At 32.7% G+C, this 23,866-nt stretch overlaps 1 protein-coding gene across 2 annotated transcripts in view; it reads right to left on the minus strand.

Moving 5' to 3' along the window:
* LOC114324508 (proline-, glutamic acid- and leucine-rich protein 1-like) overlaps positions 1–23,866 on the minus strand; it is a 39,098-nt gene that overhangs the window by 1,764 nt on the left and 13,468 nt on the right. The window contains exons 5-6 of one of the 2 annotated variants that reach the window (XM_028272363.2): positions 7,553–7,643; positions 5,890–6,069 (exon numbers count right to left, since the gene is read on the minus strand). In XM_028272363.2, coding sequence (XP_028128164.1) covers positions 5,890–6,069; positions 7,553–7,643 — 271 coding nt within the window. The remainder of the gene's footprint in view (positions 1–5,889; positions 6,070–7,552; positions 7,644–23,866) is intronic. The other variant, XM_028272366.2, reaches the window with a different exon arrangement.

The raw sequence follows: 23,866 nt of genomic DNA on the forward strand, positions 1-23,866 counted from the left end.
ATTTGCCTGCTGCTCTTCTCCAGAAGTCCATTTCTGTTACTAGTAGCATTTTCTCCGTTCTTTGTTTCAGTGGCCAAACTTTACTGCCATATGTGATTATACTTTTAAGTATGCTATTGTATATGAGCTGTTTGTTCGCTTTAGATATTGTCTGGTCCCACAGAATGCCGTTCATCATGGATATGGCTTTTCTACCCTGTATGTTTCTGTCTTTTATAGCAGCATCGAGTGTTCCATCTTGAGTTATCTCATGCCAAGGTACCTATATTCATCGCAGTGTTTAATTTCTACCCCATCGTCTAATGTAATGGACTGCTTTGCTCCTCCAATACACATGGCTTCAGTTTTCTTAATGTTGACTTCGAGACCCCATTTGTTATATTCTTCTATTAGCTTCCGGGTCATGTAACTCAGGTCGTCATGATCCTGAGCAATCAGAATTTGGTCATCAGCGAAACATAAGGTGTATAGTTTTGTGTCGTCATTGAGAGGGATTCCCATGTCACTACATTTTCTTTTCCACAGCTTGAGTGCTTGTTCCAGATAAATTTTAAAAAGGGTAGGCGAAATACAACAACCCTGCTTCAATCCTTTCGTGACCTTAAATCCCTCAGACATCCTTGATCCAGTTTTAATTTTTGCAGTCGTTCCATTATACAGACTTTGGACTGCTTTGATAAGACCATGTTTAATGTTGGTTTGATGTAGGGTTGACCATAGTTTGCTGAGGGACACACTGTCATATGCTTTTTGTAAGTCTACATATACCAGGTGAACTTCTTTATTGACGGCTGTTTTTTTCTCAATAACTTGCGTAATCGAGTACAGGTGGTCTACTGTGGACCTCCCAGCTCTAAAGCCAGCTTGCTCCTCTGCTTCGTAATCTCTATAGTCATTTTCTATTTTGTTCTTAATAAGTTTCCCATACATCCTACTTATTGTGCTGTTTAACGCAATGCCTCTGTAATTTTCACATTGATCCTTGCTGCTCTTTTTGTGAATGGTTGACATGATCTAAGTTCTTGGAGTTTGTCTGTACCGGCTTTCACTAATTCTGCAGGGATGTCACCAGGACCAGGGGACTTTTCATTTTTCAGGGATTTGGTTATTTCTTCTATCTCTGATTTACTTATTTGTAATGTAATGTAAAAATAATTTAATTATTTCGATTAAGCAAATGCTCATAATGTTGCCCTCAAATATTGTCAAATAGTCAATGGGCAACATTATGAGCATTTGCTTAATTGAAATAATTAAATTCAATTTTTGATCGATCAAAATCAACGATGCCGTCGTATCTCTAAATTGGGACACCCTGTATACATTATTGTTATTATTTGTTAAAAATGACAATTTGAAATAGGTACTAATCGACGGGTCTGAGCATTTTTCAAAAAAAAAAAACAATTAGTATGTATTTCAATTATTGAATTTATTCCAAATTAAAAACATAACTTTGATATTTTTTATATTATCTTGTAAATGGTAGAGAATAAAAATTTGATATTTTGCAGTGATGTATAACTTTACACACCCTATCTAAATGACAGTGTTTTCATTAGGGAGCGTTCAAGTATTACGTAACGCGATTTTTGAAGATTTTTAACCCCCCCCCTACGTAACCCACTCTTATGGGAGTTTAACTATTGCGTAACGCAATTTTTGAAGATTTTTGACCCCCCCCCCCCCCCAACCTGCGTTACGTAATACTTGAACGGTCCCTTTAACAAAATCAACGACGACGTCATATCTCTAAATTGGGACAACCTGTATACATTATTATTGTATGTCAAAAAGGACAATTTGAAATACTAATCTACGGGTCTGAGCAATTTTCAAAAAAGCAATTAGTATTTGAGATATTGAATTTATTCAAAATTACAGACTCACTCTGTATAGTCGACCCATTTCCTCTGAATTTTTTGTATTAAGGCAGAAACGCATTAGAGAGTGTGAGAGTGACTCGTCACGAACAAGACAATAGACGACTTGCCATTCTCATTTAAAGATTGAATCGTCCTTGTCTCGTTCGCGACTTCCAGATGCGTTCATGAAGATTAAAAATAACGTAAAGAATCTGAGCTGGACTAGTCTACGATGATATGAGTCAATTCACATCCGCGACTCTCTAATGCGTTTCTGCCTTTAAGGTATATACCTACAGGGTGTAACAAAAACGTAAGTTATAAATTAAATGACATATTCTGGGACCAAAAATAGTTCGATTGAACCTAACTTACTTTAATACAAATGTGTACATAAAAAAAGTTACAGTCTTTGGAGTTACAAAATGAAAATAGATTTTTTCATATATGGCAAACTGTTAGAGATTTTATATTAAAAATGAACATGTGGCTTTCTTATGACAGGCACAGGAACATCTTAAAAACAATAACAGTGAAATTTGTGCATCCCGTAAAAATTTTATGAGGGGTTTTGTTCCCTTAAACACCCCAATTTTTTCTGTACGTTCCAATTCAATCATATTTATGGTAATACCATTAGTGAAAGAAAAGAATACACCAACGATACACAATAATTATTGGTTAAACACAATCTTTTTAAAACTTTTTTGCCTTTTAGTACTTGTGATCAGCCAGTTTTATCGAAATATATTTAACATTTGTAAATGGTTAAGTAAGATTATAGAGACTTGGTGATATGAAAATTTATTTATAATTTACATTTTGTTAGATATATTTTGAAACATATTAAAAAGGAAGCCGCATCTCGATCAAAACCGTCTTATCGAAAAAATACTAAGAGGCAATAAAGTTTTAAAAACATCGTGTTTAACTAATGATACCACAATAATAATTTAATTGGAACGTACACAAACATTTGGGGGGTCTAAGGGAACAAAACCCCCATAAGATTTTATAGGATGCAGAAATTTCACTGTTATTTTTTAAAGATGTTCCTGCCATAATGGTGGGGAGCCTAAGCGGGAATTTTTGCATTTATTCGAGCGCGTCACATTATCACATGGGGAGAAACCTTGTACCCTGTAAATGTACCTCTACCATAAATATATTTGCTCGTAATACAGGGGAGTTCCTTAAGGGGGACCGAAAAAAAATGTATCCTTAGAAAACCTTGAAATTGTCAGATTAAGATAAGATAAGTTAAGCACATATGCAAAACAGTGTATATTTAAAAAATCTGACGATTTGAGCGGAACGTAAGGAAATACCAATGACAACATACCAGCTGAAATTCTGAAAATTGGAGGACACACACTGATAGATAGATTCCATAAACTCATAAGAGACGTATGGAATACAGAAGAAATTCCAGGAGACTGGAAAAGAGCAATTATATGTCCAGTCCACAAGAAGGGAGACAAACTGAGCTATAATAATTATAGAGGCATATCCTTACTCTGTGTGAGTTATAAGGTGTTTACGTGGATCATAGACCGAAGATTAAGCCACTTCAGAGAACAAATCATAGGAGAATACCAGGACGGTCTACTATTGACCAGCTGTTCAACGTGAAACAAATATTAGCCAAACCCTAGGAGCACGACATAGATATCTACCAAATCTTTGTAGATTTTCGACAAGCGATTGTGGGAAATGGAAAATTAAATTAAAAAATGGAAAGTCCCCCACTTTATGGAAAACCTTAACTTTTTTTGGTTTAGGACCTACTCGTCACGACCCAATAAGTCCCCATAACGCTCGAGTAACTGCAAATTTAGCATACTTTCCTCCCCTACTATAAGAATATGTCTAATGGTTTTTGATATACTGGAAAAAATCGATTTTTATTTTGTAACTTCAAAGGGATGTAATTTTTTTATATGCACATTTGTACAAAAGTGAGTTAGGTTTAATCGAACTAGGCTTGGTCCCAGAATATGTCATTTAATTTATGACCTACGTTTTTGTTACAACCTGTATAATACGCAAATTGGTAAAAAATATAAAATATGATGTGACTCCTCTTTAAACTTCAAAGTAAATATCTGTAAAATTTATACATGTGTAAAAGCATGAATAACAAAAATGCAATGATGAATGCCAGATATTACATTATTTCACGGTCGTTGCTGTAAATTTTAAAGAACCGCTTGGATTGACATGAAATTTGGCATAGGCATAGCTAACATGTCAAAGAAAAAAAGTGATATGGTGCCGATGTGTGCTTTTGCCCTGGGGGTGATTTTCACCCCATCTCGTGGGTGAAAAAATATATGTCCAAGATAAGTCCCATAATGGATAAACTGACTAATTTTAAGCAACTTTTGTTCCATAGAGTTTTTTCACTAAATCAATACTTTTTAGTTCTTTGCAAGTGAATATGTTCATTTTTCAACAAAATAACCACGTTTTTAGACGGTTTTTCGCAAATAACTCAAAAAGTAAACATTTTGTCGAAAAAAATATTCTTAGTAAAACTATAGTCTATAAAAAAGTGAAAAAAATGGTGCATATTTTAGGCCTCTATACCTAGCAAAGGCAGGGTTATAGCTAATGAAAAATAGGTTCATATTCGAAAAATTCCAAATAAAATAATTCATTGTGAAATATCCAAATAATGAAGCATTTTTGGGGAAAACACATTACAACTTTTTAAAGTATTTAAAAAAGCTTTATTTCTGTTTTTATAAAAAATATTTCTAGCATCAAATGTATGCAAGTTACGTTCAAAATAAAGTTGACCCCTTTTGTTTTGGCAAAAAAAAAATCAGGGAGATCACCCCCCAATTAGCAACTTCAATGAAATTAATCATTGCCGCTTCACAGGTTACTTTACTTATGTTGTGTTTATATGATCTGTAAGTTTCATCTATTCAAAGTGCTTATTTTTGAAAAAAATTGGTTTTAAAGTAAAATTTTTAAAAATTTTAATTTTGAAAAAATGCTTTTTTTGAAATAACTTAAAAATTGTTAGAGATACCAAAAATCTTAAACAATAAAAAAGTCGGCTTTACTTTTCTGAATATTTTGTATTTTTTTGTGTTTCTGTAAGACAAAAATTGGTTAAGATTCGGTGTTTCTAAATTTGCATACACGTGATAAGTGACTCGTTCAAGCCCTTTTAACTACAGCTCTTTCAAAAATAATGACTTTGAACCGATGAAACTTACAGATCATATGATCAATACATACGCGAGTAAAAAACTTGTGAAGTGGTAACAATTAAGTTCATTTGAAATGCTAATTAGGGGGTGATTTTCCCGATTTCTTACCAAAAAAAAAGGGACCAACTTTATTTTGAGCGTAACTTGTTTACTTTTGATGCTAAAATTTTTTTTTAAAAACAAAAATAAGCATTTTTTAAACACTTTAAAAAAGTTAAAATGAGTTTTCCCCAAAAAGTGCTTCGTTTTTTGGTTTTTGGCACGTTAAAATATTCGATTTGGAATTTGACGAATATGAACCTATTTTTCATTAGCTACAACTCTGCTTCTACTAGGTATGGTGACCTAATATATACATCATGTTTTTCACTTTTCAAGGTGCTATATTTTTGGTAAGATTTTTTTTTTCGACCAAATACTTACTTTTTGAGTTATCTGCGAAAAAGCGTCTGAAAACGTGGTTATTTTGTAGAGAAATTAACATATTCACTCGCAAATAACTCGAAAAGTATTAACTTGGTGAAAAAACTTTATAGATAAAAAGTTGCTTAAAATTAGTCATTTTATCCATTTCTGGACTTATTTCGAACATATATTTTTCACCCCCAAAAGGGGGTGAAACTCACCCCTAGGGAAAAAGCACACATCGGCACAATATCAATTTTTTTCTTTGACTTGTTAGCTATGTGTATGCCAAATTTCATGTCAATCCAAGCGGTTCTTTAAAATTTAGAGGTTTTGCAATATTTTACCTTTAAAGAACGTAGGTACTAAGAGTCTTAAATCAATATGTGTTTTACCTGCTGTAGCTATACCAGGATTCAAAGGTCCATAGTTTCCACACTGTATATAACATCCCATTGGACTAAATTCTCTAAATTTGGAACTAGTTCTAGACTTCAGAGTGCCCAATTTTATATGCTTATAAAAAATACGTCGTTGCCTTTTTGTAAGCTTTATTTTTACGGATTTTTTACGCTCTAAAACAGAATATTGTATTATACAACATACAGTATGGTGCAAATCAAAGGAACAAATTCGTTATTTCGCAAGCCGTCGACTTTAAGGAGAAATACTGAAACAGTTCGATTTTTATTTTTAAATTAAGATTCTTTGATATATAGGTAGGTACATACAGTATGGTGCAAATGTCTGAAATAAATTCTATATTTCGTAAACCAGCGACTTTAAGGAAGACTCTCGAAATAGGTCGATTTTTATTTTTAAATTATGATATTTTGACATATCTACATATCATACGAGTGACGTCATCCATATGGGCGTGATGACGTAATCGACGATTTTTTAAATGAGACTTCATTTCACTGTTCAAACTGCCAACAGGCAGGTGGGTGTGAACTGAAAAAAAATATAATGTATGTGGTATTTTTGAAAAGGTAGTTAAACGACCTTTAAAATGGGGTATCACTCAACCCCCTTTCCATTAAATATTTTGGGGGTTGTGTTTGCCCCGCTAGAGGGTTGATGTAATTTAGTTAAAAACAGATCTATAAAATGTCCCCCTCACAAATAAATTTGACGTGTTTCTGTATATTTTTAGATTTTCTGTAGAGATCAATTTATAGAGGGTGGCACCTTTTCAAATTGACACACTGTATATCATACTAGCGACGTCATCTACCTGGGCATGATGACGTAATCGATGATTTTTTTTAAATGACAATAGGGGTCGTGTGCTAGCTCATTTCGAAAGTCGTCCAATTCTTCATTTAATAATATTAACATTAACATAATAATAATGTATACACGGTGGCCAAAAAATTTTTTTGAATTAAATTAATTGACGCAAAAAGAAGAATGTATATAATTTATTTAATTCGAAATATATTTTATTGCTATCAGAAATCAGAAAAACATGCTTATTTGACAAATAAACATTGCTTTTTGCTTAAATTAAATGTTTAAACTGTCGGGAGGTAGGTGGGTAGCAGTTTGAAGTGGGAGATATATTCATAATTTTTTTCTTGTCTCGTTCTAGTATGAACATATTGTCTGCAGTGGCTCTGTTTGGTCTGAATCGAAATAAATTACACACATTTTTTTTTTGCTTCAATTAATTTAATTCAAAAATATTTTTGGTCACCCTGTATAAATAATTAGATATGTTAATGTTTATAGTATTGAATAGCGAATTGAATAACCTTTCAAATGAGCTAGCACACGACCCTTATTCTCATTTAAAAAAATCATCGATTACGTCATCAAGTCAAGTTAGATGACGTCACGAGTATGATATATATGCCAAAAATTATAATTCAAAAATAAAATTCGACCTGTTTCGGGATTTATCTCCAAAATCGTCCATTCTTGAGAAAGTGAATTTATTCCAACCTTTACGTGCTCACTGTATAATGTTAAAAGTTTCACACTGACTGTAAAAAAAGTGTAAAAAGAAAAAATTGTAAAATTAAAAGGGATTTATAATATCACAGAGCAATTTACCTTGGTTTCTATTTCCTCCCGTCCAATCTGATAAACGTCTTCCAAAATATTGATTAAGCCCATTGATTGCCTGAGGTATTAAGCCACCTGGCTACATAAAATAACTAGTTATTATTATGATAAATATATTTGTTTGTTTTACACGAAAATTGATGATTAATATAAACTATCAAAAGGTTATGCTACTATCTAAAAATATGTATTGTTACTTGGCAGAAAAAATTCTTCTAATAATTTAATTTTATATTGACAATTCAGATGTACCTATATTAATAGATGACTTTATCCGGAATATAGAGTTGCGTTACCGGGACGACTTAATTGGAAGATATTTCATTCGATTACATGAAATTAACTTGAACTTATGAATACTCGTCAGAACTTGTTTTCTTTAATTTATGAATTGTCTTTAAAGACAACCACATGCAATAACAGTATGACCCTCCTGTTATACTTTATTTCGCGTTAGCAATAGAACGTTACGCTTATGGAGATCAGTGTTGCCAAACCTCTCGGGCACAGGTGGCTACTCGACTGCCGATATACGATTTATTCTAATCAGTACGGCATGGCATCGGCGCGCTTCTATCGTTCATAAGAAATGCATGGGGCTATCTTCGAAATGTTCTATTCTTAACGTGAAATAAAGTATAGTAATTCCATAGTAAATAAATATGATCTCTTACTGAATATGAGACTCAGGTGTACAGAAAACCAACATATCTAAATTACAAATCAAATCACATCAATATTAAAGAAACATTTGTTAACATCTGTTTTATTAAAAAATTATTATCGGTATTGTCGTTTATAAAAAATAAGAAATTTTCAATGAAAGACCGAATTGAATAGCGAAAATAACACTACTATACCTACATAAAAGCAATATCGGAGAAAATTAAAACGATAGGAAATAAATTAACATTTCAAACACCATTCAAACATAAACCTAATAATGAACAAGAAATAACAAAGAATTTGTATAGTCAGTTCGCTAAACTCAGACGCAACTGGCTAGTGATTTTAGTAGGTAATTTTTTTGTTTTTTGCAAATATTGCCAAAATTGACAAAATACTAACTATTTAGTAATTATTAAGAGTAAACAGTAGCGATCAACAGGTAGCAACAAAATATAACTTTGGGAGATAGTATCATAAACTTTGGCAACATTGGTAACCTTTGACATTATCTCAGATTAATATTTTGACAATATCATAGTCGCGCTAAATGGAAGTAATAGAAAACGATTTTATTATTAATAAATAGATATTTATAAAAATAAACTGAAATGGGTGAAAATTTTATGTTAAGATAGGTATTTAGAAAGGTATTTGCATGAAATATCTAATAATAAAACAATAATAAATAATAATTTTTTGTTGTGAAGCGAAACAAAAATTATTATCGGTATTGTCGTTTATAAAAAATAAGAAATTTTCAATGAAAGACCGAATTGAATAGCGAAAATAACACTACTATACCTACATAAAAGCAATATCGGAGAAAATTAAAACGATAGGAAATAAATTAACATTTCAAACACCATTCAAACATAAACCTAATAATGAACAAGAAATAACAAAGAATTTGTATAGTCAGTTCGCTAAACTCAGACGCAACTGGCTAGTGATTTTAGTAGGTAATTTTTTTGTTTTTTGCAAATATTGCCAAAATTGACAAAATACTAACTATTTAGTAATTATTAAGAGTAAACAGTAGCGATCAACAGGTAGCAACAAAATATAACTTTGGGAGATAGTATCATAAACTTTGGCAACATTGGTAATCTTTGACATTATCTCAGATTAATATTTTGACAATATCATAGTCGCGCTAAATGGAAGTAATAGAAAACGATTTTATTATTAATAAATAGATATTTATAAAAATAAACTGAAATGGGTGAAAATTTTATGTTAAGATAGGTATTTAGAAAGGTATTTGCATGAAATATCTAATAATAAAACAATAATAAATAATAATTTTTTGTTGTGAAGCGAAACAAATTTCGATTTTCGCATAATTTTGGCACGGGTTTTAATGGACTTTTTCTTGGAAGGTTTCACTTTATTTTTCGTTTGATTTTTACTTTTTCCATTTTGTTAAACTATTGATAATATTTTTAGAATAAAAAATCCTCCTAAAACTTTATATACTCGCATTAAAATTCGAAATATTTTTACGTAAAATATACTTATCTACCTACATATTATAACTAAAACTCACAATTAACAACAATCTATTCTTTCAAAGAGCCCAACAACTTATTCAACAACAACAAATATATAATAAATTAACTATCAATAAACACTACTTTCCTATGAAACAACAAAAACGAATTATTAAATTAACACACTACTGCACTGAACAGATAACGATATAGATGACAGAACACATTAGAGAAAATCTGACGCAGGTTTGTCAAAATGACAGTGATAATTTCTCTATGTTGCCTAATTAGTTATTTAGTTATAATATGTTCGATTTCTTGTTAGAAATAAAAAATTTTAGTAGTTCCAAGATTACACAAAATCTAGGCATGGGATAAAAAAGTTTAGTTAAAGAAAGTTTTTCTTTTCTTCTTAATGGCGGTACAGGCTCCTTTTTTCAATATTTTATTTAGTTATAGAGTAATTTCCACGTACTAACATATTTCTGAAATTGGGCTCTGTACCGCCATTCTTTATTATATTACGAATATGTGTGCCAAATATCTCGACAAAATATTCAAAATTAGAGCCGCAATCTTGGAACGCGTTTGTTGCTACCTGTTGATCGCTACTGTAGCCTCTTAACTATTTGGTAATTATTTTTTCGCCAATTTTACCAAATTGGCAAAATTACTTACTAAAACAACTAGCCAGTTGTGTCTGAGTTTAGCGAACCGACTATATTTTAAAAAATACCTTCTAAATGCGAATATTTTGATTTAGTCGCTGACTACAACTTTAGAAGTTCTTTGTCCAGTTCTCCATAGCACAGTTGAACAGTGTAATTCCAAGGTATTTTATTTCCATTACTTATTCAATACGGATGCCATCAATTTCTATTTTACATCTGATTGGTTCTTTAGTTCTATTGTTATAGTTATGAGATCAAATTGTCATATTAAATTTTTTGCTCCACAAACTAGTAATCGCTAGGATGGAATTCCCCTTTATATGGACCAAACAGAAACCGACCTTGGGAGATACTGACGAATCTACGGCTCCGACAATACCTGTCAATTTGTGCTCAATAAAAGAGAATAAATTCAAAATAAACCTATTAGAAGAAGACCCCATAAAAGACTTATATAAACGAAGATTGGACCAAAAGCTAGAAGAGTTTAGGTATTATTTAGAACAGACTTACGAACACATAAAAACCTGCATAAAGACAGCAGTCCTAGAAGCTCTTGGAGACGAAGACCAAACATACATCCACCAGAATACAAAATTAAACGAAGACACACTGAAATGCATAAAAGCATGCATAAAAGAGAAGAAGGAAGTCGATATAAAATATCTATGAGGACCTGGAACTCTACAGGGAAAAAAATAAAGAAGTAAAAAGAAAAGTAGCAAATGAAAAAAATGAAATATGGGAAAAACCATGCACAGAGATAGAACAACACATAGGAGGAACGAGAAATTCAGAGTCATGGCGTATCTTAAAGTCACTCCAAAGAAATAAGACAGAGAAAATCAAGATCGGTCAAATCAAAGAAAACGAGTGGTAAGAATACTATAAAAAATTGCTAACCGAAAATCGCACCCAATTCAAAGAATCAGATAGAAACGGAATAGAAATCTATATACATGACGAAATCGAATTAAGCCTAGCTGGGGTAAAAAGAACGATTAAAACCCTAAAGAACAAAAAAGCAGAAGGCTCCGGCGGAATACCAAATGAATTGATAAAGAACGGATCGGAGAAGCTATTCCGCACGATACACATAGGGGTATTTATTTAATAAAACCGGACAAAAGTCGAAATCGGCAACTTATATAAAACCCTGGCTAAACCTCATTTTCCACTACCTAAGTAACCGACCCATCTAATGGTAGGTATAAATCAACCTCCTGGTGTGCACCTCTCAGCTAGGTCAGTTGGATCTTAGTTCTTGGCGAAATCGATTGCTTTTGATCTCGGCGTTTTTAGTTTCTGTGAATTTTAAATTTAATACTGTGTTTTTCTGTAGAGAAGTTTAGTGGAAAAACTTTGTGAATATGGCAGAAGAAGATATGTACTCTATTTTAAAATTACAATTGAATGAATAATTATTTTTCATATTTAATAGTCATATAATAAAAGTAATTATTTTGGTATATATTTTTACTTAAATTTATCAAACAGCAGTGTTTTTTTTAATGTGTCGGGTCTTGTCGGGCTACAATTTATGCATAGTAGTACTAATAAACTTGTTAGCTAACAAACAACGTTGTTAAATTATCCGCCTACTTCCGCCATTTTGTTTACTCCAACTACATCTCATGAAGAGGATAGCGACGATAATACAGATCAGGAAGAAAATAAAAGCGAAGAAGAAGACGATTAATATTAGCTAAACAAATATTTAAAATATATTATAATGTATGCAAAGTCTAAATACACTTTAAATATGACTATTTGTTGTTACAGTCTTATTAGACTTATTTCAGTAACTCGTTCTTAGTAACACTTAATCCCTAGAATGCATTATGCTATCAACACTTAATCCGATTATTTGCATAAACAATTAAATAAGTTCAAAATTCAAAGCATATTAAACAGGTCATTATATATAAAGTATTTACCTGACCCAAATAGTCCTGTCGCCAGGGGGGGTACAACGGCCTCCTGTATTCAGATGGACTTACCCAAGTTTTTATTATGTATTTTGGCCCGTAGAACACGAATTTTTTGGGTAACAGTTGATCCGGATGTCGATAAGATTGTTATAAACAAAGAAGTTGAGGAATTACATAACAGTGGTTTCTCGCAAAACAAAACATGTTTTTGTATTTTTTGGGCCATTCTAACCAAAAAATGTTCCTACAAGTTTTTTCGTAGGATGCATAGTTTTCGAGATAAACGCGGTTGAACTTTCAAAAAATCGAAAAATTGCAATTTTTGAACCCGAAAAACTTTTGATTAAAAAATAAAATAGCAATTCTGCTTACCGCATTTGAAAGTTCAAGTCAAATTCTATCGGTTTCGAATATATACATTGCTAAAAATTTATGTGTTTATTGCTAAAAAAAGCTATAAACACATAGTGTTTCCCGTGCCTAATACATGCGTTTACATGCATGCTACGTAGAAATAGCCTCGCTTGCACTTGTACCTACTCTACCTACTCGTTCGATTTTAAATGAGAAATCATTGAAAACATCACTCCAGCACTAGGTGTTTATACTTTTGTTTAACAATAAAATAATAAATTTTTAGCAATGCAAATAACTAAAACCGATATACTTTGACTTGAACTTTCAAATGCGGTAAGCAGAATTGCTATTTTATTTTTTAATCAAAAGTTATTCGGGTTCAAAAATTGCAATTTTTCGATTTTTTGAAAGTTCCACCGCGTTTATCTCGAAAACTATGCATCCTACGAAAAAATTTGTAGGAACACTTTTTGGTTAGAATGGCCCAAAAAATACAAAAACATGTTTTGTTTTGCGAGAAATCGCTGTTATGTAATTCCTCAACTTCTTTGTTTATAACAATCTTATCGACATCCGGATCAACTGTTACCCAAAAAATTCGTGTTCTACGGGTCAAAATACATAAAAAAAAACTTGGGTAAGTCCATCTGAATACAGGAGGCCGTTGTACCCCCCTGGCGACAGGACTAAAACCCAGCAATTAGTCTAAATGTACGAAATGGCAGGTAGAATAAATTAAATTTACGTTATTATAGTTTTGTCCGGTTTTGTTTCCCAAATACTCCTATGTGCGATACACAAAATGTTTGCGATAACACTGAATGGGGAAGACTTACCGGCAGAATGGACTCAAGCATATATGACACATATGGCATATATAGAAAAAACTGCGAAAACTATCGAGGAATCAGCATAATGTCATCTATAGACAGACTGTATGGAAAGACCATAAAGAAAAAATTAGTAATATGTATATTTGTATATACAGGATAAAATCGGAGAAGACCAGGCAGAATTCACAGCGGGGAAAGCATGCTTGGTTCACGTTTACACGGTCGAACAACTAATAGAAAAAAATGATGGCCAAAAATAGATCCGTCGATCTGGCTTTTGTAGATCTTAAGAAGGCGTATGACTCGATACCTAGAACCAAGCTATGGGAAGCAATGGAAGACATTGAAGTCCCACGAAGATTAATTACAGCAGTAAAAGCACTCTACAAGAATAACACAGTAGCTATCAAAATGGGCAATCGAATATGCAGATTTAAGACGACAAAAGGACTACTACAGGGCTGCTCCACATCCCCTACCCTGTTCAAAATATTCCTGGAAAAGACCCTGAAACCATGGAAAATAAAATGCGAAGGAATGGGTATACCAGTAAGGAACGAATATCTACAGTAGGAAAAATGAAAGAATACCCATGAACGAACATATAAAACACGCTGTATTTTCCTGTCACCGTGTCATACAAAAAATTTGCCAGCGCAAGTACATGTAATAATAATTATTATTACATGTACTTGCGCTGGGCAATTTTCTTTGTGACACGGTGACAGGAAAATACAGCGTGTTTTATATGTTCGTTCATGGGTATTCTTTCATTTTTCCGACTGTATATACCCTAAGTTTTGCTGACGACTAAATAGTGATCGCACAAGACGAAGATGGCCTCAGTTTTATGATGAGGAAACTGGAGCAGGAATATACAAATAATGGGATGGCAACAAACCTAAGAAAAATGAATACCTAACAACGGAGAATACAGAAATAAAAAACTGGAAATAGACGAAGGTAAACAAATCAGAGGAACAGATAAGTACAAGTATTTAGGTTTCATAATATCAAACAAAGGAACAACTGAGGAAGATATAAAAAATAGAAATGAATTTCGACTCGATTCAAGTTCTCTGTTTACCCAGGTATAACCATACCAACAGGCACCGCTAGGAAAATATTCCACTTTGCAGTTCAGAGAACCCGTACGAAAAGAGTCTGTGTACTCTATACAGAGTATGGCATTAGTAAAATAAATAAGAAAATCTACGGTTTCGTTTTGATTAAAATCTGTCTTCCTCCATCCCCCGATAGTACTATTTCTAGGTCTACCTGTTGTCAAGGAGGCTCTGAAGAAGACAAATTTTTACCATTACGACCGTAGTTTCTCGATATAAATTAAAACAATTTATATCGCAGTATCGTTAGAACGCCTTCTAACGGGGAATAAGGAAATGAATTTCGACTCGATTCAAGTTCTCTGTTTACCCAGGTATAACCATACCAACAGACACCGCTAATCAAATCAAATTTAATCAATTTAATCAAAACGAAACCGTAGATTTTCTTATTTATTTTACTAATGCCATACTCTGTATAGAGTACACAGACTCGTTTCGTACGGGTTCTCTGAACTGCAAAGTGGAATATTTTCCTAGCGGTGCCTGTTGGTATGGTTATACCTAGGTAAACAGAGAACTTGAATCGAGTCGAAATTAATTTCACTTATTCCCGTTGGAGGGCGTTCTAACCATACTGCGATATAAATTGTTTTAATTTATATCGAGAAACTACGGTCGTGTTGGTCTAAATTTGTCTTCTTCAGATCCTCCTTAACAACAGGTAGACCTAGAAATACTACTATCGGGGGATGGAGGGAGACAGATTTAAATCAAAATGAAACCGTAGATTTTCTTATTTTACTAATGCCATACTCTGTATAGAGTACACAGACTCGTTTCGTACGGGTTCTCTGAACTGCAAAGTGGAATGTTTTCCTAGCGGTGCCTGTTGGTATGGTTATACCTAGGTAAACAGAGAACTTGAATCGAGTCGAAATTAATTTCACTTATTCCCGTTGGAGGGCGTTCTAACCATACTGCGATATAAATTGTTTTAATTTATATCGAGAAACTACGGTCGTAATGGTAAAAATCTGTCTTCTTCAGAGCTTCCTTGACAACAGGTAGACCTAGAAATAGTACTATCGGGGGATGGAGGAAGACAGATTTTAATCAAAACGAAACCGTAGATTTTCTTATTTATTTTATATAAAAAATAGACTAGAACAAACAAGAGACTGTATACGAAAATTGAACCCAATACTGTGGGATAAGAGCATCAGCATAAAAACAAAAATAAGAATATATAATACCATGACAAGAAGTATCCTCACTTATGGGTGTGAAAATTGGACAATAAATAAGAAAACCAAAAACAAAATAAGAGCAAGAGAGATGGAATTTCTAAGAAGAAGCTGCAGAGTAACAAGGAGAGATAGAATAAATAACATAGAGATTAAGAGAAGAATGGGAGTGAACTCAGACATAATAGACTACAGTGGAACCCCGATAAGTCGACCTCCGATAACCCGGAAGTCCGGCTAACCCGGATCGATTTTCATCAGATAAAATAAAAATGTTTTCACTTTGACTGAGTTTTTTTACCAAGAAATAAACAATAAGGTATACAACTGTACGTAATTTAGATGTACTGGACATAAGTATTTCATTCTTTTGGCAATTATAATTAAGTTTATCTGTAAAAGTACCGTATTTTATTAATTTTTACCATATTCTCCGGCTAACCCGGATTTTCGATAACCCGGATCGGCCGCGGTCCCGATTAATCCGACTTATCGAGGTTCCAATGTACATAGAACAGAAGAGATTAACCTGGTACGGGAAGGTCAGAAGAGCAGACCAAAATCGTTGGATAAACCGAATAACATAATGGAGCCCGATAGGAAAAAGGAAGAGAGGCAGACCCCGAAGATCCTTCAGAGATGAAGTGGACGAAGCTAGGGAGAGAAGAAATCTACAAGAAGGGGACTGGCAAGACAGAAAGAGCTGGAGAGAACGGTTGAGTGAAGGAATACAGTGAAAACTATGGAAATCCTTAGTATATATAAATTTTTTGCTCTTATGTATCTGTGGACCAATATTTACAGAATATCTTCATCTTGGGCTATCAATACTGCGTCGTCTGCGTAACAGAATATTTTTACTTCTTTGTTTCCCGTTCTGTATACTCTTCCTTTAGTAACGGTTTTGATGATTTCATCCATGATTAAATTGAAGAGAATCGTGCTCAATGAGTCTTCATGTTTTATTCCGCTGCCTATGTCTATAGACTCTGTAAGTTGTCCATCTATTCTGACTTCCATTTTGTTGTTTTGGTAGATGTTTTCAATAGTTCTTATGATATCTAGTGTAACTTCTCTATTACACAGAAGATGAATTACACATTTGAGTCTTACTCTGTCAAATGCTTTCTTCAAGTAAATCAGACATATAAATTCTGATGTTAGTGCAGCCGATATGTGAAACAATTGTGCATTTAATGATAGAAGTATATAATTTGGACCACATATACTGCACATATAAAGGTTCAAATCTAGATATGAGGCCATCTCAGATTTTGCCTTGTACAAAAATGGCGAGGATTCAAAATGGCGACTATACATTGTGACTAATAGCACGATAACTTTTGAACGAGACTTCAGATTTTAATCAAATTTGGTATATAGGTTCCTTCTTTGATGTATAAGATCGAGTTCTCGAACCGGAATGATCGGTTTACCAGAAGTTGTGTTTTTCCTGGTTTTTATGTAAAAATATGCTGTTTTTTTTTCAATTCTTTCACCCTGTATGTATTAATTTTTCAAAAAGTTAATACCACCATTGAAAACAGCGTAAAAATATTTTTTAGGAAATATTTTTAACTTTTTAGTTATGTTAATTACTATTTATTAAGTGCAAAACGTATCTTCACATGTAAGGCTGTTACAAAATCTCGTGAACCTAATTCATTCATTTGGTGACGTCAATATACGAACGAAACGATTGAATCCGACATTACTGAAAATATCAGTGTGCAGATGGGACCCTGTCGCGCAATTCGCAGCAAATAAAATAGTCGTATGTTTTTAGGCTTTATTTTATTTCGGTTATACATACGCATTTTCAAGGTTCACGAGGTTTTGCACCAGCATATACCTATATGCGGCAGATTCGTGCAAATATTAAAAGAATTATTATTGTGCATTTAATGGTAGAAGCATATAATTTGGGCCACATATACTACACATATAAAGGTTTAAATGTAGATACGAGGCCATCTCAGTTTTTGTTTCCTTTACAAAAATGGCGGGCATTCAAAATGGCGACTATACATATGTGACTAATACCACGATAACTTTTAAACGAAACGTCAGATTTCAACCAAATTTGGTATATAGGTTCTTTTCTTGATGAATAATATCGAGATCTTGAACGGGAAGAATCGGTTTACCAAAATTTGTGTTTTTACTGTTTTTTGTATGTAATAATATGTTGTTTCTTTTTCAATTCTTTCACCCTGTATATATAAATTTTTTAAAAAGGTAATAACGCCATTGAAAAGAGTGTAAATATATTTTTTAGGAAATATTTTGAACTTTTCAGTTGTTTTAATTACCATTTAATAAATGCATAACGTATGTTCACATGTTGAATATTGTCTGAGATGGCCTCATATTTAAATTTGAATCTTTGTATGTGTAGTATGAGTAATCTAAAATATATGCTTCTACCATTAGACACAATAATTCTTATATTATTATTTGCACGAATCTGCCGCACATAGGTACTTACATGTGAAGATACGTTATGCATATATTAAATGGTAATCAATATAACTAAAGAGTTCAAAATATTTCCTAAAAAATATTTTTACGCTCTTTTCATCACCTTTTTGAAAAATTAATATATACAGGGTGAAAGAATTGAAAAAGACACAACATATTTTTACATAAAAAAAAAACAGTAAAAACACAAATTCTGGTAAACCGATTTTTCCGATTCAAGACCTCGATATTATTCATCAAAAAAAGAACCTATATACCAAATTTGGTTGAAATCTGACATCTCGTTCAAAAGTTATCGTGCTATCAGTCACATATGTATAGTCGCCATTTTGAAGCCCGCCATTTTTGTAAAAGGAACAAAAACTGAGATCGCCTCGTATTTAAATTTGAACCTCTATATGTGTAGTATATGTGGTCCAAATTATATGCTTCTATCATTAAATGCACAATAATTCTTATAATATTTGCTCGAATCTGCCGCATATAGGTACATGTGAAGATACGTTTTGCACTTAATAAATGGTAATTAACATAACTAAGAAGTTAAAAATATTTCCTAAAAATTATTTTTACGCTCTTTTTAATGGACGTATTAACTATTTAAAAAATTAATACATACAGGGTGAAATATTTGAAAAAAAAACAACATATTTTTACATAAAAACCAGGAAAAACACAACTTCTGGTAAACCGATTCTTCCGGTTCAAGACCTCGATCTTATACATAAAAAAAAGAACCTATAAACCAAATTTGGTTGAAATCTGCAGTCTCGTTCAAAAGTTATCGTGCTATTAGTCACATATGTATAGTCGCCATTTTGAATCCCCACCATTTTTGTAAAAGGCAAAATGTGAGATGGCCTCCTATCTAATTTTGAACCTTTCTATGTGAAGTATATTTGGTCCAAATTATATGCTTCAATCATTAAATGCACAATTCTTATAATATTTGCACGAATCTGCCGCACTATGTATTATACAATACAATACGATATCGAGGGGAACTTCTCTATTATTTAGAATATAGATTACACAGAGTCTTACTCTGTCAAATGCTTTCTTCGAGTCAATCAGACATAGAAATTCTGGCGTATTATACTCTATACTCGCGTGATTTGTAAGTAATTTGCTTTATGACGAATATTGCATCTGTACACGATCTTTCAGTACGAAAACCCTGTTGTTCATCTGCTAAACTTATCGTCTGATTCATTAGTTTTTAATTTAGTATTTAACAAGTTGAGACGTCTGTAGTTTTCTGGCTGTTTTTTATCTCCTTTTTTGAACAGTAGAATTCGTTCTCCATTCTTTCGGTATTGTATCGTATTTTATAATTTTGTTAATTAATGTTGTTAATTGTTCTGCCATTGCTGCTCCACAATATTTCAGCAATTCGTTTGGTATTCCGTCCTTACCTGCAGCTTTTTCTGTTCTCCATCTCTTCAAGTATTTTTCGAACTTCCTGTGTACTTATATTAACTTCTTCATTTATGGTAATTTCTGATGTTTCCGGTTCTAGCATCATTTGTTCTTCCTCTTCATAGAGCCTTTTTAGATAGTTAATCCATGTATCCTTTTCTGTGCATTTTGGTTCTATTCGTTCTTTTACCTCCATTATTTGACTTGACCTCATATAAAGTGCTATATTTCCTTTTGTAGACCATAAAAATCATGTTTCATTTCTTTCAAAAAACGTCCCAAGTGATCATTTTTTATTCTTCTTACAAGTGGATGAGTTTCGTTTCTTACTGTCTTGTAATTATCGTATTCCTGTTGTGTTTTGAATGTGTCCTAGAATGTTATGTGTGGTCTATATTATTGTACGGTTGTGAGACATGGACGTTAAAAACCACAATGCTAAATAAACTAGAAGCATTGTAATTGTGGTGCTATAGACGAATCCTAAAGGTATCGTGGGTTTCGCACACTTCCAATGAAAATATTCTCCAAATGATGAATTCAGAACGTCTGCTCATAAACCAAACAGCATAAAGAGGAGAAAAACAGAATACTTCGGCCATATAATTAGAGGGCCTAAATACCATCTACTTTGCCTTATTTCATGGTTGCGTAATATTAGACAATGGTGTGGTTCCACGGTAGAAGAGTTATTTCGCGCAGCAGCCGATACCCACATAACAATTTCATGTTCTTAGTAGATTCATAGAACATACTTTTCAGAAAAAGTATATACTTAGAATATGCGTAATTACTATTGCGAATGTGCAGAGCATATACTGAGTATATACTACATTACAGTACTTAAACGTTCTATGTATATACTTAGAATGTACTACCGCACTTCTTTTCAGTATATACCAAGAACATACTTTTTAGAAGATTCTAAGGAGGTGCTATAAACCTTCTATTTATATAATTAGAATGTACTATCGCACATATTTTAGTATATGGGAAGAATATTCCAAGGAAGTGCTATATACCTTCTAGTTATATACTTAGAATGTACTATCGCACATATTTTTAGTATATGGGAAGAATATTCCAAGGATGTGCTGTATTTCTCAGAAGTATGTTTTCAACATCACCCAATCTCATCCTATAGGTTCTACCAAAGAATAGTAACACACCCACAGGGTGTGTTAGTATTCTTTGGTTCTACTAATATATTATGTTTACATATTCTAATTGCATATGAGAATGTAGTTATTACATTCTACAATATTACGTGAAAAGTAAGTATAAAATATATAAACTTTAGTTAGTTATATAGGTTCCTATGTATAATAAATATTATATGGGTAAGTAACCTATATATAAAATATAAGTAATATATTTAGTTATTATGTGCACATCAAAATAAAAATGCTGCTTATATAATTATATAATAGCCAAATATATTATAATATGTATGTAAATTACTAAAATTTATAGGTATCTATATACATTATACATACTTTTACTTACTAGGTATTTAGGAAATATTGAAGTACCAATATGAATTTATTATTTTCAAACTGCTTTTTATGTTCTTAAAAATGTTTTAGTCCTTGTAGCTAGAAATACTTAGTCCTTCCTAACAGCGTAGACATAAATGCACTGGAAACTATTTTCATATTTTGCTCTTTTGTTACCTACCCCCTTCCCTTGTGCAGGTATAAAATGCAATGCAAGGGTCAGAATGACAATGAATGGCCGTTTCCGGATTCCCGAAAATTATTTTACTTATGGTATAAACTCAAATCAAAATGGTGTATTCATTTCAACTGAAAACGAAACGAGAATTTCTCATTTTTCTTCACAATAGAATTAAGTTTTAAACTTTTTACCATACAATTAAAACGGTTTAAAAAAAATGAATTCGATAGTTCAGTAGTACCTACTAAAATACATAAATTTTATTAATTATTCTTAACGCGAAGTTGATAATCTATATATAATCACATATTATTCTTCTTCCTATAGGTACGTACATACAGTATATTATTTTTAGATATTTTAAAAGTATATACAAGTAGGTATGTGTTAAGTATATACTTTTGCATATACTTACGCATATACTAAGAATATTCGATTAAGGTATATTCTAAGAATAAACTTTTACGAACATTCCGAGATACTACGTACCCGAATGTGCTCAGTATATTCGGTGCAGGAATATTCTTTGAGGCACATGCAAAGAACATGAAATTTAGAATGTTTTTTATGGTACATGCTATGCTTGTACTACGCATATACTAAAAAGGATATACTTCGACGAATGTTGGTAGGATATGCTTAGAACATGATGCGAACATCATTGTTATGTGGGTAGAGAGAGGTTTCAGGAACTTGTAAACATGATGACGGTCTGAATACGGACACGGCACCTGAAGAAGAAGTTGTGTCTTGGTTGACATGTATTTCAGGTTCAGGTAAACTTTTTATTTTTTTTATATTTTTTTTTCACTTCTGTATAAAACCATATGGAGTTCTTCTCCTTGGAAGCGATTTATTTTTATTAATATTTTTTACCAAGAACGTGGGCGAGGCTAAAGTATTAGACTTAATTTTTGCCCAGCTTTCTTTGACTCCATCACTTTCTGTGATATATTCTAATGTTTCTGTTAGGATGTAATCTTAAAATGTGAAATTGAGGCTTTGGCATTTTTTTAAGATACGCCAGTATTCCATTATAACATGCAATTTATGCCTGGTTGCACCAAGACATCTTAAACTTGAGACGTGTATAAAAATCGCTACAACTCAGCTTAGAAAACATACACGTTGCACCATTGAATTTTAGATCAATTTTCAGCTTGCCACAATGCATTTCCATCTGAGATGCATAGGTAAGAATCTAAAATTATGGTGCAATGTAAGTGAGACTTAATGCAGCCCTAAATTCGAATTAATTTTTTTTTGTAATTAACGTTCAAAACTGTGTATGTGCACAATAGACATAAGCAAGCTTAAAGAACACAACGTAAAAGAATATCTTCAATACGAACTGCATACGAACTGTAGAGAGCTGAACATAGACACCAATGACATTGACGAGCACTGGGAGCAACTAAAACATTGCATACTAGAACCTTGTAAAGATATACTAAAGACTTTCACAAGGAGAAAAGAGAAATGGATGAACGACGAGATACTGAATATGATGGAACAACGGAGACAATATAAGAACAAAGATGACAAGAAATACAGGGAGATTAACCACCAGATAAGGAAGCTGATAAAGCAGGCAAAAGAAAAACACTTTGAAGAGAAATGCAAAGAGATCGAGGACCTCCAAAAAGATACGATCTATTTAACCTTCATAAGAAAGTCAAAGAAATGGCTGGACTAAGAAAGCAAAATCTCACTGGTGCACTTCTGGATAGACACGGGGTTGCTATAACAGAGACCGATGAGAAAGTACAACGTTGGACAGAATACATCGATGAACTGTTCGATGATGAAAGAGGGCACCTGGAACACATAGAACTTATAATAACAGGAAAAGCCCAGGATCTGACATGCTTCCTATCGACCTTTTAAAAATTATAGATGAGCAGCATATTGATGTTTTAGTGGTACTCTTGAACAAAATTTATAGCTCAGGCACATTACCCAAAGAATGGTTGACGTCGATCTTTATTTGCCTCCCTAAAAAGAAAAACGCAAGAGAATGCGGCGACTATCGCACCATTAGTTTGATGTCCCATGTGCTAAAGTTGCTACTGAAAGTCATCCATAACCGAATATATCATAAACTGGACATAGACATTAATGATACGCAGTTTGGGTTTCGCAAAGGCCTGGGAACTCGTTAAGCTCTTTTTTCACTTAACATACTTATACAAAGGTGCCTGGACGTCAATCAAGATATATATGCGTGTTTTATTGACTATAATAAAGCATTTGACAAAATACGACATGAACAATTAATGCATGTCCTGGAATCAAAGAAGTTGGACTACAATGACCTCAGGATTATATCGAATTTATACTATAAACAACGAGCAAAAGTACGTGTTAACGACCAGCTGTCAGAGGAAATTGAAATCAAACGTGGAGTGAGACAGGGATGCGTGTTGTCGCCAATTCTTTTTAATGCCTACTCCGAAAAGATCT

Source organism: Diabrotica virgifera, chromosome 2 (genome assembly GCF_917563875.1).
Source record: "Diabrotica virgifera virgifera chromosome 2, PGI_DIABVI_V3a".
In the NCBI taxonomy this organism is placed as follows: Eukaryota; Metazoa; Arthropoda; class Insecta; order Coleoptera; family Chrysomelidae; genus Diabrotica; species Diabrotica virgifera.